Source organism: Netta rufina (assembly GCF_964035555.1).
Source record: "Netta rufina genome assembly, chromosome: 2".
Lineage (NCBI taxonomy): Eukaryota > Metazoa > Chordata > Aves > Anseriformes > Anatidae > Netta > Netta rufina.
The window spans coordinates 95,387,258-95,404,764 of record NC_140124.1 but is presented as its reverse complement, the minus strand read 5'-3'; the positions used below and the strand labels follow the sequence as shown (position 1 = coordinate 95,404,764).

Sequence of the window (17,507 nt, the reverse complement as noted above, 5' to 3'; positions counted from 1 at the left end):
ATACCTCAGGTTCCCAATATTATACATTAGGGTATTATAATAACAACTTTCATCTTATTGTTACTAAAATTAGGGAATCAAAGCCATTTGATGAAGCTGCTCAAGATGACTTTTTATTCAGTTTTCTACACAGACACCATAAATTTAGGACTTGTGCCCTTCTCCATCTGCCATGGAATGTTCATGATTGACAGTATGGGATTGCCACAGAACCAAGGATGATGTCTTACCTCTTACCAGGCCAAAATTATGTTCACGATTTTATTTTTTCATGGATGTGTGTATGGATGTATATGTGTATGTGTTATATATAAACCAATAGGATAACCTTGGTTACACCAAAATCAAAGTATAGCTGGTCTGTTTGTGTAGGTGACCCTTTGGCATCCTAATGAGCTAACAATTCTTACCATTTTTTTTCAACAGGAGACTTTTCACATCACCTCAGACTCAGAAGCAACACTCGTTGTTCACATTACGCAGGAACTTACAGAAGCTTTGAAGTCGTTTTGTGAAAAGAAAGCAGCAGTGAGTAAATTAATCTTTTTGCTGTTCACATCATGGCATTTGCTGAAAAATACAGAATGCTTCTGGATAAGTTTGAACACCTTTCTCATTTAAATTCAGACTGAATCTTTTGAAAACAATAAAGGAAGCATGCAAGTGCCCAGTCTGGATTCTCTCGAAATCATTTAAAACCTAATGAATTATGCTGGAACTGAAAATAGGAGAGGGCTTTGAAAAAGATCCACAAAAAGGAAGGGGCTGGAGGCTGGCTGAAAGCAAGCTGAACTAATAGTGGCTGATGTGGGCTTTGCAGTATTTTGGTTCTTGTATTTCCTATTCGTGCCACATTCTGACACGTGAATAAACTGCAGGTCTCATGAGGTAGTTAAAAATTCTTGTCATTTCATCTCAGGCAGTAGCTGAGCCTGCCGTTCCGCATTCCCCAGCTAGAGACAGGAGTTGCATGTACACCAGTTTTATATTTTAGCCAGGTGATGTTGAAGGTTGTGGGGCAGTATAGAAATTTGAACCAGGTGATATTGTCATTGTCGCCAGGCACCTCATTCTCTTCTCCAGAGACACACCTCTTACAAAACAATAATTTTTAAAATTTTATTTCAGTGTGTTAGTAGTGAACAGAGCAAGACGTCATTCATATGGAGTTTGCTGTCACCTAAAATAGTACTCTGCTAACTTTCTATGGGGAAATTGCTTTTTTTTTTTGTTTGAATGCTCAAGATTTTAGTTTAAAAACAGACATTCTGACCTTGTGTTTTATCTAGGTTAATTATACTAACAGTCTGAGGCCACTGATGTCAATATCTCAAGATGATTTTCCAGCAAGAAAAAACATCCCAAAACTGTATAAGCCATATGGAAAATCCAAAGGTAATGCAGGCACGTTGTTCGACTGCCTTAAGTCTGTTCTTAACATTGTGTAAATTGCAAAAATTTGCTTTTATGGCCAGCCATAGCACTTCCTTACTGGAGAACCACGTGTCTTTTCCTCTGAGTCCATTCAGGGTGTCTTTTTCTAAAGCCTTCATGACTTGAACCTTGACTCGCTGCATAGTATTACAGAAACAGAGGTTACAGGAAACGCAAGCAGTAACATCTGCCTGCCCTCAGTGTGAAGGTTGGTGTGTCAAGGCATCTTCAAAGAGGTAGTTGCCATTCTTAAATTACATTGAGGGAATACCTCTGCCAGGGATGCAATGAAAGAGATTTTTAGCTTGTTTCTTTAGGCTGCTGGCCTGCTAAGTAGTTGCCTCCCTCTGTTTCCCTTAAGTCTTAGGGTGAAAAGAAACTCAATAAAAAAGGACATGAGGGTGAGCTGCTAAAGTAGAGCTTTGGCAAGTTGTCAGTTGACTGTACCTCTAGAGGATTTATAGGCTTTAACTTTTGTAAATCTTCTATTTGTTTTTCTTCTAAACTGCAGAACCGATAGATTTAATAAGAAAACAAGCACTGAAAGGAAATAACGTGATTTTAGCTAACCCGTTTTATTTCATATTCAAAATGCACACATGTTGCCATTAGAAGTGTTAACTTCTTGAGACATGCTAACTTCAATATTTATAATAGCATTTTATAATGTTAATTATATTAATATATTTTATATTTATACTTCTTTTATAATTTATAACTGTATATAAGGTATACAGTTAGTGTATCCTGATCTTCGTGAGCACTTTTAGGTACATCTTACCTGAGAGGCCTTCAAATAATTCCAGTGGTTGATTTTTAAGATGCTTTGACAGTAAAGCATAGTTGAATTGAGATGATTTATTAGTTGAAGGGATTAATTGGATTGAGTCAGTTGTTCAACATGGTCAAAAAACCTAACCCAGTAAAAAAACTTGCTAACCCAGTAAATAGACCAAAAGGGGCTTATAATGAATTGAGTTTCTTTTGCAAAAAATTGTCCCACTTGTAGTTAATGAATTGGAAGAAAAATCAAACCAAAAAAGGTATCTAAACTATTCTAATTACATTCAGTCTCATGCCGTGTGGGTTGATGCGAAAATTAATCAGAACATGTGAGTGAAAACCTTGTCTAACCTATTTTAACGTGAGGATTTGGGGTAAAAAGATGCAAGGACTCATGTAAGACATAAAGGCAAGAAATGTGAGAAGAACTCTTCATAAAACCTCCGAGTAGTTGTGTTTTCAGTTGGTATTTTCATATTTTACTAACTTCTAGTGCCCTTTTAAAATTATGTATTTATTAATTCATTTATTTATTTAGGAAATTCCAACTGGAATCAAGGTTCTTCATCTCAGTATGAACAGTGTTCTGCAGATGATTCTTTTGCTCCTGATAACTCATACGGTTACCAAAGGGATGACAGATCATCTCCCTATGGACTAAGACCTAGTGACTTTGCGATGATGTCTGCACTCAGGGACTCCTTTGCTCTTCAGACTGGACGTCCTGCCAGTGGGATCAGTGAATGGCTGAGACAGTTCAGCCGATCTGCTTCTGGCAGTAATTTGGCCTGTGAGGCCTCTTCGTATGAGACAAATTCGGTGAGTGAGTACTCAGCAGAATATATGCCCAAAGATGTGCGAGGAAGTAAGCTCCCCGACAACAGACTGCCGTACGGCGAGGAAGGTACAAACTGGAGGAGCCAACAAACGTGTACAAAAGCAAGGAGCTTAAGTGATCAAGGATTACCCTATCCCAATTCTTCGTATCCTTCATCTGGAAGATACTCAGCAAACTATCCTTCACAAAGCTATTCCTCTTACAGGAGTGATGGGCCTGCGAATTCTTGTACGTCTTCTGCACATTCTGCTTCTTCAGGAAGAGGTGGCTCCAGGTGGAACGAGGGCTCCAGGTGGAACCAGGACTCCAGGTGGAATGAGAACACCAGGTGGAACCAGGATTCCAGCTGGAACCGGGACTGCAGGTGGAACGAGAACATCAGGTGGAACCAGGATACCAGGTGGAACCAGGACTCTAGGTGGAACCAGGATTCCAGCTGGAACCGGGAAACTAGGTGTCAAGAATACAGGCATCAGAAGTCAGGCCACAGAAGTGACTGGGGTTCACGTCACCATCCCTTCTCTGGCGGTGGTTCATACAGAGATGACCAGCACTTCAGAGGCTCAGACACGACGTTTGATGAAGACGCTGTTGATCTTGCTCCTAACACTTTGAACAGACTAGGAGGAAACGATATACCTGCAATGACCAGGATGCTCAAGCAGTTGGCTCCGTATTATCCAGCCCTTCAAAGTAAGATTATAATTAGTTCTTGTAAAGTGAGTTACATCAACATACGTGCTTAAAATAAATGTGAGATCATGTGCTGCAGAGATAATATGCTTAGTTCAGAGTAGAGTCCATTCTGATCAGCGCCTGTATCAGATGAAGAATAGCAGTAATTGCCTCTCTGAGGAGGCTTTGCCACTTGGCATTTAGATAGGGCTGTAAGTCAAAGGAAAAATTTGATAGCACAAAAAAATCCTGAACTGAAATGTTTGTTCTGGGTCATCTTGCTAGCTAGCATCTTGTGTCATGGTGGGAGTTTGTACTGCCGGGGTGGCGACTACGGGGAGGGGATGTGTTGGCATAAAGAAAAAAGTATTGGAATGCGTGCAGGGTGGCACTGTAGTGGATGAAAGTGTTCAAAATGGATCAAACACCTTGGAGCAGCAAGCCAGAAATGGTGTCAGAGAGCTGGTTCATTACATGAAAACGTGGTTTTTCCCATTATTGCAAAAATACTCCTTAACATTAAAAAGGGAGATGTACTGTTCAGAGTAGAGGATTGTGCTTTGGAAATAGATTATAAAACATTTAAAGGCAGTTGGATAGATAGCTGTCAGTGGGGGGGAGTTTGGACAGATGCGAACTATGCTCGTCGTACTACAACTAGGAACATTTAGTGAATAGTAACGTTTTCATTTTAACATTCTGTACTATATGATGTGAAATAACATGAAAAAGAAGTAACTTCACGTTCTTTTATCTCCCCTTTCTAGAAATAGATATTCAGACGTTAGCCAATGTGCTAGTAGAAACTAGAGGAAAAGATTAAGGAGCAACGACTGCTGAACTGGAAACATGATCAGATTCAAGCATCTTCATCTCTTGGCATTCAGGAAAAGACTGCGTTTGATTGTGGGACTGGTTTTGGAAGGGGAAAGGGAGGTAGAGTTCAACATTTTAACGTGGTAAATGTAGCTGGAACACAAACTTGCACATAAAGGAGGTGAACACTATTTTGTTTAGGCTTTTTTAAAGTATTTGTTATATCTTAGTATATTGCAGAAAAATCTTTTGTTATTTTTTGAAAATATGTTAATGTTATTCTGTCAGGAAAAAGCTAATCGCCCCTTTAGCATCCTTCCCCACTCAGAAAAAAAGAAAGGTTTGCTTTTATGTTAACTTTTTAGGAAGAAAGCTCACTGAAAATTCAGGTCTGTTGCATGAAAATGCAGGTGTATTTTCCTTCAAACAAAGTTAAGGTCAGTTAATGTAAGGCTTTATAATTTGGATATTTTAGAAATTGATACACTACATTTCTGTTTAGGATAACGAAAGGCGAGTGTCACAGCAAAGGTATTCTCTGGCTTAATGTCATGCTGTGTGAGAAAAATGTAATTGGTTTTAGGGGATGGGTATGTAATGGGGCATTTTACCTGCCTTTGTTTTTGCAGAATGGAAAGGGACATGCAATATAGGCAGACTTTTTTATCCTGCTTAGAATGAAACTGTTGCAAATTGACTTAGAAACTCATTTGTTGAATTGGTCCATACTAAAAGAGAAAATTCTTCATTCTTCCTTATTGAAAAAAAGCATATTAAGAGATAATAGAACCTATAAGGCAATTATTTAAAATAATAGGGAAAATTAAAAAAGTAATCAAAATGACATACTAACTGAGAAGTAATCACCAGTTCATGATGTTTATCAGTGGTCCAGACTTATGTTTTCTTCTCCCTGCACCTCTGAGTTGTAAGTTCATGAACTCCCAGCAGTAGATGTCTGCTTTATGTAACCGAATAGAGTGTACATGTGGCTAAAAAGAGGGACTAGAGTGAGACAGGTTACTTCCCAACATCTGTTTTCCTTTTCACTGCTGTGTTATGGACTATAATTTTTCTTCTCATCTATACCTGGAATATTTATTTGTCCCTGCTGGAGTAGGGTTTGTCTTCATGAGCTGTTATACTACTGCATTCACAGAAAATAACTTTGGAACTTGACATGTAAATTTGAACACAAAGGCAACAAAGCAGCTGATTATAGAGCATATAAATGTGATTCTCTAAAATTCTCCTCCTACAATTGTTTTGCTTGCACATCAGGAAAGATCCACTTGCATTCTTCATTCCTGTACCCTGGTTTCTTTCCTCCAGAAAGTGTAGTGCAACTAAACTGCAGAAAAACTCTGCAAATTAACGTTATGACCTTTTCAGCTGGGATCTTTGTAGAGAGGTCATTTTTCTTCATTTCTGACTCCCTTTGGGATATTCCAGTGGTGTAAGTAGCTGGATGAGCTCTTCCCAACTTAGATGCTCTTTCCTCCTCCACACTCCCTTATTTTTTGTTCTGGAGAACAGTTCTTGCTCATTGCACAGGGTCCTGCTTTGGGGAAACAGTTCCAGCATTTTGAAGTGAATTTGGAATTGTAAATGAGCTAAGAAATGCCTTTCATCATTGAGTTACTGATGGCTTCCCAAACTGTAAGTAAGCATTTAGTCTTATAAATGCTCCTTTCTTCAGTTTCAGTCTTCAATTTTTACCAAAATCAATGAGCTTCTTGGTATGTGTCTCTGTTGGTTCTTTTACACAAGCACGAGCATCTAGGGATTTAAGTTGGCAGTTTGCACTGCCAGCCTCTCTTACCCCTTCTGTGCAACTGCTCCCAGTGCATCCATCGGTTTATTCTTTACAGTTCCTTTCAATCACTTGGCTAAGCCAGTTTCAGCTTCATCGCTGCTTTCTCCTTAATTTTCTTCTTTCCAAAGACTTCCTAGCTTTGAAAATTAAGAGTTTCAGTGTACAGTATCTGTACTGATACTGGCCTGGGCTCTGCCACTTGGTACTCCCAAATTCGTTGTCCCCACAATTGATTTCAGAGACTTTTTTTCCCCCCTGCATCCTATACCAGCAAACAGGTGTAGCTGGCTTGTGCCAAACAAGCAGTATCTTTATTTTCACAGGAACACATTCCTCTGTGGAGTTCAATTTCCTAGCAGTCAAGTGAAGTACAGGAAGAATGGACAGAAGCATCTTCAGGATGCAACTCTGCAAAGGGGTCGTTTGCCCTTGTGACAGGAGTAATGAAGCTTGGTTTGTTTTCTCAGGGCTGTGCAGAACTGTGGTGCTGGGCATCATTGCCTTGTTCAGACGGTTTCTGTGACATCTTCTCCCTCTCTCTGTAGGGCCAGGTATTTACAACTCGAAATGTTTTCTTTTACAGGGTCTCTCTTTCAGTCATTGTCAATCCCTCCAGGGAATGTGCCTGTTTCACTTCTTTCTGTCTAGCCAGCATCTCGTCCTACAAACATGTCTTCTGACAGATTGTGACTTTGGGTTCTGGCCGTCTTCTTTTCACTTAGTTCAGCCCTGCCATTTTTAAAGCAGGATTCAGCTGAGAGCAAGAAAAGGACAGCATAAATCCAGGCTGTTGACCTTTTGGGCACGTGACCAGCAGTGGCCACAAAGGCACCAAGTAAGAAGACTTCGTGGAGGGGAAGAAAAAACAAAACAACACAGAAGTGCCTTGGGAGTTCCGCCACCCTACCAGTTACCACAGTAGGATTGCCTAAGCTGTTTCACGTTCCTGCATTGGCCAATTCTCTTGAGTCAGCCTCTGGCTACTCATGCCTGAGAAACCTCTCTGCCTTCTCTTGCTCCCGTGTAGTACAGGACTGGAGCAGAACGAGTTCTCTGCCTGTCCCTGTTCCAGGCTCTGGTCCTTCAGGGCCTTGGAAACCATCTTCGCAAGGTAGGCACTGATTGCTTCAGTGCAGCATTAATACAGCGGCACTCAGTGGCTCTGGCACTGAGGTCAGATTTTTGAGGCTGCAGCAGAGCCCTTTGAACCAAATTTGCTTTTCCTTAAAAGGCCATTGATAAAAAAAAAAAAAAAAACAGGACAGAGCAGGCTTTGAGGGATCTCTGGTCTACTTTCAGCCGGTTGCTTGGGCTGTGGTGTACTTGCTTTCGCACCTTCAGAAGCATCTCTGTGTCCCACTGAGGCGAGAGCCATCCCAGTCCAGGGACACTGGTAATTTTCCACACCAGCACGGCTCCCTCAGAAAGTGCTGGCAGCTCCGGTGGTTCTACAGCAATCACTGATGTGTGATGACACTGGCTGAAAAAAAAAAAAGCTGCCTTCTTCACAGGCCACAACCTGGGTAATTTCTCTGCTACCAGCTTTAGTTCTAGTTTTATCTTGGACCTATTCTTGATCCCAGATTTACTGGATTTCATTTGGTCAGACGTATGATCCAGGGGGAAAGGAGCAAGGAAGCTCTTTTTAGCCGGGGCCTCTAAATAGGAAATCTCTTTTGAGCCCAGAAATACAGGGCTCATTTCTTTCTTTCTTTCATATTCCTTCAGGAATTTGTATTCTCATTTCTTTCTCCCTCCCTTCAGGAATACATGCAGCACGTACATACGCAGCATTCCGGGGAGGTAAGGTGCAGGCAGTATCTTGTTGGGAACCTTTCTCCCTGGTCTCCTTGAAGTAAGTTACCTGTAGTTTGTCGTAGGCTGTTGAGGTGGTCGCTGGTGTGTTTGCCACCATTCCTGTCCCCCACCTCCCAGACGCAATCCATCGCCCTTTGGAGGCCAGACACCCCTTCTGGGTGGCCCCAGTGCTTTGCTGCGAGCACCTGTCACTCCCTACAGATTTCCCACCACAAAGGTGTTTAGGAAGTGTTACCGAAATGTCACCAGGGGCTGCTGTTAACCTTTGTAGCCATGTCCTGACAAGTAACAGCCACAGGTAAGCTTTAAATGCTTTGGGTAGTGCAGCTGTCAGATTGTCTTGGAGTACTCCAAGAGCTTAGGGACTTTTTGTTGCTTCTTCAAAGTTACTGCAGGAGCTGGTGCGTGACAGGAAGGAACCGAATTACTTTTTCTGCTTCAGTTTTCCATCTGCAAGTGGTGAGGTTGAGGTTTTGAGGATGCTTGACTGTCAGCTCAAGGCCACTTCAGAATGAGTGCTTCACCACAAGGAGGAGGATTATTTGTGGTAAATGAGCACACTAAGCAGAAGGAACTACATCTGGAGGAACTAGAGGTTTATTTTTGTAGGGAACTCACTGCGGAAGATACAGTATAGGACAAAGATGAGAAGCAGTTCTATTGGAAGATGCCCCAAGGATACCCTGAAAGCAGCTAGAAAGCAAAAATACAAAGCAAAGTAAAAAGGCCACCTCTATTAAGTGGCAGGGACCCCTGAGCCACAGAAAACTGAACACAGAAACACAACCCCCACCATTCCCTTAAAAACTTGTACAAAAATAAAGCAGGCTGTGTAAGTTGGTCTAGCACTTTTACTTAACTTTAAATTCTGTATTAAAAATTAATACATTAACCTCTTAGAAAAGTAAGGCACATGCAAAACATGTTGTGCAACTTCGGCGTTCCGACTCTGACAAACTAACAAGCACTATTTTAATTTGGCATTTCTAAAGAGTCATTTTTTTCCTCATGCAGGATATGTGGAAGAAAGTTAGGTTTGACATTGCACCGGTTAAATCTAGGCTCTGTGCTTTCTGTACCGCAGTAAGCGAGAGGTGGTCGATCTTACGGTAATACAAAACGAAAACCAACTCAAGTACAGATTCTGAAGGTGACGACGAACGTACAAAATTTAAGAATGTGAAATTATATCCATTATAATACATCCATAATCTTAGTCAGTACATGATCATTTGGCAACTCCAGTCTGTATAGTGCCAGGGTGGAATCCCGAGTCGTCGATGTCATACGATGCTGAAGACCATGGACAGGTACTGCTCGTAGGACACCTGAATCCAGCCGTCCTGATCCGTATCGTAACGCCGGAATACGTCGGTCAGCCTCTAAAAAAGGGGGAGAAAAACACACGTTTTGGTACACGCTAAAATCAAACTGGCAGCTATTCTGCTTGTCCCCGAGGTTTCGCTAGCTGTATGAACACTTGCTGTGCATGCCCTCTGAAGGCACTGTATGGTTTTCATGTCTTAGAGGTAGCTCTTTGCTGCATCTTGTGCTCGAGCTGTGCAGCAGATCTGAGTTCATGATGTATCTTATGATATGACACCTACGCCTAACCAGGCACTTCCTTATGGAGCAGACAGCTTTTTATAGCTGGCTGCTGGGGAGGTGGGAACAATCTGGAGACAGAGTCTAATGAGTACCGTGTCCATTTCTCATCTTTTTGGCCAAATCTGTTCAATGCGTCACCAAAAGTACAATTTGCTCATATTGCAAATTAATATAAAAGTAACTTATGTTTCAGCAGCAGTGTTTGATTCACGGCTACAGATGTAAAGCTGAAAGGAGAAGACCAAAACTTAGGGAAATAATGAAGATCTACTTACAGAGCACTCCCTTCTCTTCATGGTGCATATAGGAAAATAGCTAGGATACTGCTGCAACAACAGCCAGCGTAAGAAAAAAATGCCTCTAACTAGCCTGCTAAAATTCAGCTTGTCCACTTTTCCCCAAAGCCTTACATGTATTTCTGAAATGTCCGAGATTCTTAGAGAAACCTTAAGCTTATCAGTGCTTAAGGGCTTGTAATTTCTCAGGGTGAGAAGTAATTCAGCAATTTATTTCTAAACAAGATGTACCTGTAAAACAGCAGTTCCCTCTCGATAAATTCACATACACACTCCTATTACTGGAATTTTTGGTGGTGTTATTTGTTTTGTTTTAAATGTCTTTTACTACCATTGCCCCTGCAGAAATAGCAGTGACAAAAGACCAGATAATTCAGCTATTAGGTCAAAATCTTTGTAATCAGAGCCTTAAACAGAGATGCAAAAGTCCTTGCAATCAAATTACAAGAACTTTATTTTGGAGTATACTCAAGAGGGCAACACGGGGCATGATACACTCCAGTTTTAACACACCCAAGATTCTTAAAATATGTTTGTGTATTAAAGCTAATGAAAACAGTGTTAAATGTTTTCCTTTTAAAACCACTGAAACTATTTTACATTTTTTCACTCCATAAAACCATTTAAGAAGTCAAGAAAAATGGTTTTGGGCTTACTTATATGCGATGCAAATGGATAACAAGCGAAGGCCAGTGAATTAAGGTGTTTCTAGCACCTCCTGTATATTTCAAATGGATGGTTATTTATAAGTTCTAGATTGAAAATAATGAAAGGGAACCATAGAAGTTTAAGAAAAGGTGTGTTTTTTCCAGTTGACATCAAAAGTACATCTCCTTTCTTACCTGTAAAACAACACAGCACTGAATAAAGTCATCGAAAGCAACTTGGCCTCTTCCTTGTCTGTCAAACTTCCGGATAAGGATATCGTAGAATTGATCAGACAGGCGGTAACCTTGGAAAAGAGAAGCCCTTTAAAATGCTTCCACTACCACGGCCTTTCTAGGAAAGCAGCCAGCTGCTTCAGTGGCCATCTCAATATCTGTGCTGCACAGCACGGGTGTTCAGCCAAAATGCATGCAGTAAAAACCGGGCTCAGCAACGATGACACACGGTCACAGCAAACGGAAGGGTGGGTTAAAGTGACTTAACACTTTGCTGACAGAACAAACGTTTCACACTCATGTACTGCCCCATGCATCTCATCTTTTCTTTGAAAGGAAATATATACTTTAAACAAAAAACCTGCTTCTGGCACAAATATCTTTAAAAGTTACCTTCATCTACTGCATTTCACCCATCTCATTTTTATTTTCAGTCACCTTTGTCAGAGCAGTGCAGCCCTGACAATAAGCTCATCTGCTGACATAACCCGGTCAGAAAAACAGTAATTACAAATGAATTACCAAAACCTGTTAGTGCTTGCTTTAGCTCATGTTTGTCAATCATTCCAGAATTGTCTCTATCATACGTTCGAAAGACATTCTGCCAGTCTGTGATGTACTTCCAGACTCCTGTGAATTCGTTGAAGTTCACGCCACCTTTGTTTTCTCTGTCAAACATGCCTGAAACAGAAAGCAGAAACCCGTGTAAAACCTTAGCTCTACTAACACTCTGTAAGAGCTACTGCTATTTTAAGAAGGAAGCGTGACTGCTTTGGGGAGTACTGAAAACAGGTAAGAAAGGGCTAAAATGCAAGTGATATCTTGGAAAGTTCTGCCAAAAAAAGCAAAGTCATCCACTGAAGGAGGAAGTGATGAAGCAAAATAAGAGGACCAGAGTGAATCACAGAGTATTTGTTTTTCCTGGGTTTTCATTTCCAGTCCGACAGTATTTAGGGCGTGGTTTGTAATCCAGTGACAGAGAGAGGGGTTTGCTCTTTTCTAAGGACTTACAAAAAATTACAGCATCTGCTGACTGCCCAAAGCCTCAGAATATCCCTCAGCACTTAACTCAGCAATACTGTTACCTGCATACAAGTAGCACCTTGCACAGCCAGGGGCTTCTGGCTGCTGCTGAGCAACTTTTAAAAACCGAGCAAAAGCTTTAGGCCTTGGACTTATGAACTATATGACAGAAAATTGGGTTTGTGCCGGAATTTTTTCCTTTCCTCAATTTTTCCCTTTCCCTTTTCTTCCCTATTACTGGCAGCTGGTTTAGGACTATAAAGAATTCAAGCGTTGTAAAGCCTGCTTGGGCTTTTCAGAGGAGAACACAGGATTAAATTGCAGACTAGCAAAAACAAATTACAAAGACAAAGCCGCGTGATGTCTCTAAAATATTTAAGCTGACACTTTCCCCAGTAACAGTTGAGTAACACCTGACGAACATCCTCTCGGGCTACTTTGACAAGCGCGTGTAAGTGTACACAAAGGGCATCCATTTATTATTCAAAAGGGGCAGTACTTCGGTTTATCTTACAACTCCTGGGCTGTCTGGATAAAAAAAAAGGTGACAACTTATGTGCCACCTTACAATCAAAGACCGGCTTCTTAACACCACAGCCAAACTGGTTCAAGAGTCCTTTAAACAGGCTTTTAATATTACAGCAGGAACACACACTGAGCATGTGTAAAATACTTGGATTTCCCTGAAACAACTCAGCAGTGACAGCTTTCTCACTCGTCTGTCAGACCAAACCCCGAGAGCATCCCTCCCGTCTGCCTGGCGTCACGCAACCGCACTCACCAAGGATTGACCTGACTGTGGCGGGGTTAAACGGAGTCCACGTGCCTGAAACAGAAAGAATTCACTTAGTTCCTCCAGACTTTAGTAACGTTCAAAAAACGCAACTGACCAACGAGCAAACAAAAAACCCGTAAGAAATATAAATAGCGGATTCAGAGCTAAATGAGGTGGAAGCAGTACATTACAACAGAGCCCCTGTGAGGTGGTTGTGTTTATCTTCTTATTTTACAGATGGGTTCTGTAAAAAACAGGGCCACAGAGTGCAGCTGTGTGGAGAGACCCGAGCTTTGCTGGAGCAAGAGGCCGGGGAGTAGGTGCTTACACCAGCCCCAAACTCCTCCTGCAGGAGGAGGAACGATCAGCGCAGACCTGCAGAGGCAGCAGCAGGAAGCACAACTCTTCCTCAGCCAGGCCGTGTGACCGTTTCCACACGAACAGAAAGGGAAGCAGAGGAGATTAAAAATGGCTCTGAAAATGCTCGAGCAAGCAGTATTTTAGAGAACAACGATTCCCTTGATTTCTGTCAGGAGATAAGTCTAAAATTATTAATTATTAACAGGGCGCCAGCATTTAATTCTGAATAGAATGGAGGAAAAAGTGAAAACACAGTTTGAAAGTTAATTTATTTTATGCTGAAATTTTCCAAGAGACTAACACAGATTCCATACAGGGAAACCCCAGCAACTCCAGCGCCAAGGAGCTGTACAGATTTCAGCTTGTTCCAATAGATAGCGAAAAACGATTTCCTCCCACTCCCCTGACACCGTCGTTAACAAGTCAGCACAGGAAAATAAAAATAAACAGCCAAGGGAGCACAGGACTTTATTGTGCAAACAACCTCCCGAAGCAATCATCAGTCCCTCCCTGATACGCGCCGTGTCACCTGCATAACCCTGACGGGCTGGAAAGCTGAGCGTGGAGCACGGGGGAACTCCGGGGTGCAGGGAGAACTGGGAGACCTGTGCGCTCCTTTCGGATGGCTCAGAATCCCCTCCCGTTCTTTTAGCCCGTGGCAGATTGCAGGCCGGCCACACACAGCCACCCACCAGAGGATACATTTTGGAAAGACCGCACTGAGTGGTTTGTGACATGAGCGTACAAGATGTAAGGCCCCCTGGAGCGAAGGAAGCCAGCAGCTGGATCAACGCTTCGCTGAACAGCGAGTTCAGTGGGTGGGGATCTGTCCAATCTGCAAAGCACTGAAACCTCTAACCTACACCGCCAACAAGGGACGAGGTCAGTCAGCCATCGCTATTACCTTATTTAAATTTGATCAGATGAGGAGACATTTAAACTATATAAAATTTACCATGTCAGGTGAAGCCAGGCATTTCAAACAGCGCTGGAATTTCAAATGAAAACAGCAGCTTAACCCAGTTAGCTTGGCTTCTGCTGAGGAATTTGTTCAAAACAGCCTTTCAGTTATGAGTCAGGTGCAGCAGCGACAACACACTGCTTTTCATTCATCGGGTATATTACCAAACAGAAATATTCTAGTAAGTCTACATTACTTACAAGACTGTATTTTTACGAAATCGGGCCATCCACTTTTATTTTGGGCAGGTGATTCCTGACAAAAGGAGCCTCTCAGTCTGCGGCCCTGCAGCCAGCTCACAGCACCAGCTTAAGCCCTTCTCAGCCACGCTGCGCCGGAAGGATGACAGGTTTGAACCTTGGGAGAGGGGGAACTCGATACAAACTCAGAGATGCACAGCTTCAAAATGCTCTTTTTCAGAATACTGAGTGAAAAAAGCCCAAAGCAACACCCAAAGCAACAACTCTGAGTCACCAGAGGGGGAAAAAAAAAAAAAAAAAGACTACTGGAAAAAATTATCCTGTCTGTATTTTGCTTCCCTGAGTTATTTGACCACGCCCCAGTTCCTATTCCAGCATTACGGAACGGAACTGACAGACACCACAGAAGTGCTAATACCAGATTCAGAGGGCATCTTTCTATTTCGTTAGGAAATAAATTTAAAAAAGCCTCATTAAAAAAAAATTACCATCTTCACTTCCTGCACCTTACTGAATGAAAAGATTTTATGCATGCTAAAAATGCTGTAAACATCCGATCCTCATCCAGGTCACACACACTGACCCTGGTTAAGAAGGAGAGGTTCAGTTGCGATCAGCAAGGAATAAAAACCACGGCGTGTATTTATGCTTTCTAGGAAACAGAGCTGGAAAAAATAAAGGGATGCGCATGCCTTTAATCCCCAGCATGCAAATCTGTAATGTTCACAACAGGAATTGAGTTTGTGAGGCATTATTAACATGCACCAAACCCAGAAAATTTCCCTTGAAATCCAAAAAGCAGGACCAGTGTGCTCAGCAAAAACCAATGAAATAAAATCAGGACTATTGTCCACTTCCTTCCTCCCTTCCAGCCTTTTGCTGTCGATTAAATGCTCCTAATCTCCTAATCAGTGTTAAGGATGTTTCCCCCCAATTCAAAAAGAATTCTGGCATCGAGTAAGCAGTCTCACACGAAATTTAGCATTAAGTTCACAGCGAACTACCTCAGTGCTCATTCACAGACTCACCATTGGACAATGCCTGCTGGAGTTCCATATCAGATATTACTCCACTCCTATCTTTATCAACCCTGGAGGCAGGAAAAGAAAAGAGTGGCAAAGTTTAAATGGCTGAAATTCACACATTTCAGTTACACAAGACCTCAACATTCTGGTTCATACTCACTAAATAAAACGCAATTAGTGGCCTTTATGGAAAAGAATAATCTTATTTGGTAAATCATTCACAGTTACTGCAAATTAAACACGTCACTCAGACCGATGAGCCATTCTGGGACAGGACACAAGGTACAACGCAAACTGCAGAACCTGCATAAGAGCGAGGAGAGACACAAGAACACACCTGGAGAGCAGAACAGGTCGGGCACAGCCCCTAGAAGAAAGCTGTTTCCAGAAATACTGCAACAAATCTACTGCAACCCCCTGACACCTGTCCAGGGTTCAAAGTACAAAGAAGCGCAGACAGGTGCCAGCTTCCCTGCAGCCCTCACATCTATGGCCGTAGAGAAGGGAGCTCTGTCCCAAAATGAATAAGCTAAGCAATTTCTGCCCAAGCAAAGCACGGGCACACCTTCTGCAGAAGGGTATCTGAAGGTGATCTCACAGGATGACCTTCCCCTTGCCAGCGACCATTCGTTTCTCCTCAGTTTCAACCATTCCCAGTCCTGCCCGGCTGATCCTTCTGCAGCAGCTCTTTTATTCCTGTGGTCCTTGTTGTCCTTTTCTACAGCTTTTCAGTTCTTTCTGCTAAATTCCTTCCCCATCTCCAGAATGGCACAAACCACATACAGAACTCAGCACACACATAAACAGCATGGACTGTAACAACAAAAGACACTCCCCTTTTTATTCACTATTTCTTTTCTAGGTATTTTATCACTGAATTTACTTTTAATAAGCTGCTACACGAAGCTAAGCCGACATTTTCATGAAAACATGGTTTCATGGCTGCTTTCACACCGATGGGCACCTAAGCTCCACCATGCTGCTCTCTTGTTCTCCTAGTCAAAAGAACAGGGGGAGGAACTGCGATGAAAAAAAGCTCAGGGGTTGAGATCACTCACCTATTGCTGTCATGGGCACAATAAACTCAGCATAAGGAGATTAAGCAGTGAGAAACTAAAAGTAAGCTAAAAACACCTCCCCCCCACATACACCACCTTCTACCTCCTCCCCCCTCAAGGAGCACAGGGGGATGGGGGAACAGGGGGCTGCGGTCAGTCCCTGACGCTTTGTCTCTGCCGCTCCTTCACGGTCACTCCCTGCCCCTGCTCCACCGGGGGCTCCTCCACCCATGGGGGGGCTGCAGCGTGGAGATCTGCTCCATGGGGCACCCATGGGCTGCAGGGGGACAGCCTGCTCCACCAGGGGCCTCTCCCTGCACAGCCCGCAGGGGAACTGCTGCTGTGTGCCTGGAGCACCTCCTGCTCTCCTGCTGCACCCACCTGGGGGGCTGCAGGGCTGTTTTTTTCCACATTTTCTCACTCCTCCTCCTTTGTGTCTCCCCCTCACGGTGCCCTCTCCAGCCCCCCCCCCGCCCAGGACCCGGCCCTCAGGGCCCCGCCCGGCCCCGTACCGCGCTCCCCCGGGGCCCTCCCAGGCCTCGCTCCGGCTGCCGGACCCGGGCACCCCGGCACCCCCGGCCGGGCCGGCGGACACCCCCCGGCCGCCCCTCACCGCTGGAAGACGCCCCACAGGAACGAGGCCTCGGGCATGGGAGCCCCCGCCGCCATCATGGCCGCCGCCCGGCAGCCGACTGACCCGCGCGCGCTTCCGGGGCGGGGCTCCAAGGGCCCAGGGCGGTGCCGGATTGGGCGAGGCGGCCGAGGCCACGCCCCCGCGGCAGGGCGGGAGCAGGCGCGCGGCGCCCGCCCGTTGCCAGGGCGACGCCGCCGCCGCCAGGGGGCGGGAAGGAGGCGGGGAGGGGGCGGGGGGGCGGGGCGGGGCCCCCCTGAGGGGGCAGCGCCCTGAGGGGGCCGCGGCCGCCATCGCCCGCCCCTCACGGGGGGCCCGGCCCCTTTCAGAGCCCGGGCAGCAAACGCTGGGAGATAACGGGACGCGATAACCCCGCCGTGCTGGGGGGACAAAGCCCAGCAAGTCCTCATGCCAAAAAAAACAGCCACTGCCACCTTTATTCACCCCTCAAAACAAACCCCAAACCCTTTAGATGCACCCTGACTCTGCGCAGCCATAACGAACACAGA

The 17,507-nt window shown here is 43.9% G+C and overlaps 2 protein-coding genes across 5 annotated transcripts in view; one reads left to right on the top strand and one right to left on the bottom strand.

Moving 5' to 3' along the window:
- Window positions 1-8,605, top strand: part of LOC311222495 (uncharacterized protein) — a 34,912-nt gene extending 26,307 nt beyond the window's left edge. The window contains exons 13-16 of the mRNA XM_084306810.1: window positions 427-528; window positions 1,290-1,395; window positions 2,756-3,748; window positions 4,498-8,605. Coding sequence (XP_084162936.1) covers window positions 427-528; window positions 1,290-1,395; window positions 2,756-3,748; window positions 4,498-4,553 — 1,257 coding nt within the window. The 3' untranslated portion in view covers window positions 4,554-8,605. The remainder of the gene's footprint in view (window positions 1-426; window positions 529-1,289; window positions 1,396-2,755; window positions 3,749-4,497) is intronic.
- A 154-nt stretch (window positions 8,606-8,759) lies between these two features.
- Window positions 8,760-17,075, bottom strand: PDCD6 (programmed cell death 6). Of its 4 annotated transcripts, none has more exons than XM_084306812.1 (6): window positions 16,981-17,075; window positions 15,313-15,374; window positions 12,770-12,814; window positions 11,494-11,646; window positions 10,927-11,036; window positions 8,760-9,562 (listed from the first exon to the last, which is right to left on the bottom strand). In XM_084306812.1, exons 1-6 carry the CDS (start codon window positions 17,037-17,039, stop codon window positions 9,464-9,466), a joined length of 528 nt encoding a protein of 175 aa, XP_084162938.1. In that variant the 5' UTR covers window positions 17,040-17,075; the 3' UTR covers window positions 8,760-9,463. The 4 variants fall into 4 exon arrangements, with proteins under 4 accessions (XP_084162938.1, XP_084162937.1, XP_084162939.1 ...); XM_084306811.1 differs by having other exon boundaries at window positions 11,488-11,646; window positions 16,981-17,073; XM_084306813.1 differs by lacking the exon at window positions 16,981-17,075 and adding an exon at window positions 15,875-15,895 and having other exon boundaries at window positions 11,488-11,646.
- Between the last annotated feature and the right edge of the window lie 432 nt (window positions 17,076-17,507).

What these genes read in the sequence shown, in the direction of transcription:
- PDCD6 (XM_084306811.1), bottom strand. Translation starts at nt 17,039, where the DNA reads ATGATGGCGGCGGGGGCTCCCATGCCCGAGGCCTCGTTCCTGTGGGGC. An exon ending in CACAGTCAGGTCAATCCTTG is followed by an intron (nt 11,647 to 12,769) that starts GTGAGTGCGGTT and finishes TTTCTGTTTCAG; the next exon opens with GCATGTTTGACAGAGAAAAC. An exon ending in AGTGCTGTGTTGTTTTACAG is followed by an intron (nt 9,563 to 10,926) that starts GTAAGAAAGGAG and finishes CCCCTTTTTTAG; the next exon opens with AGGCTGACCGACGTATTCCG.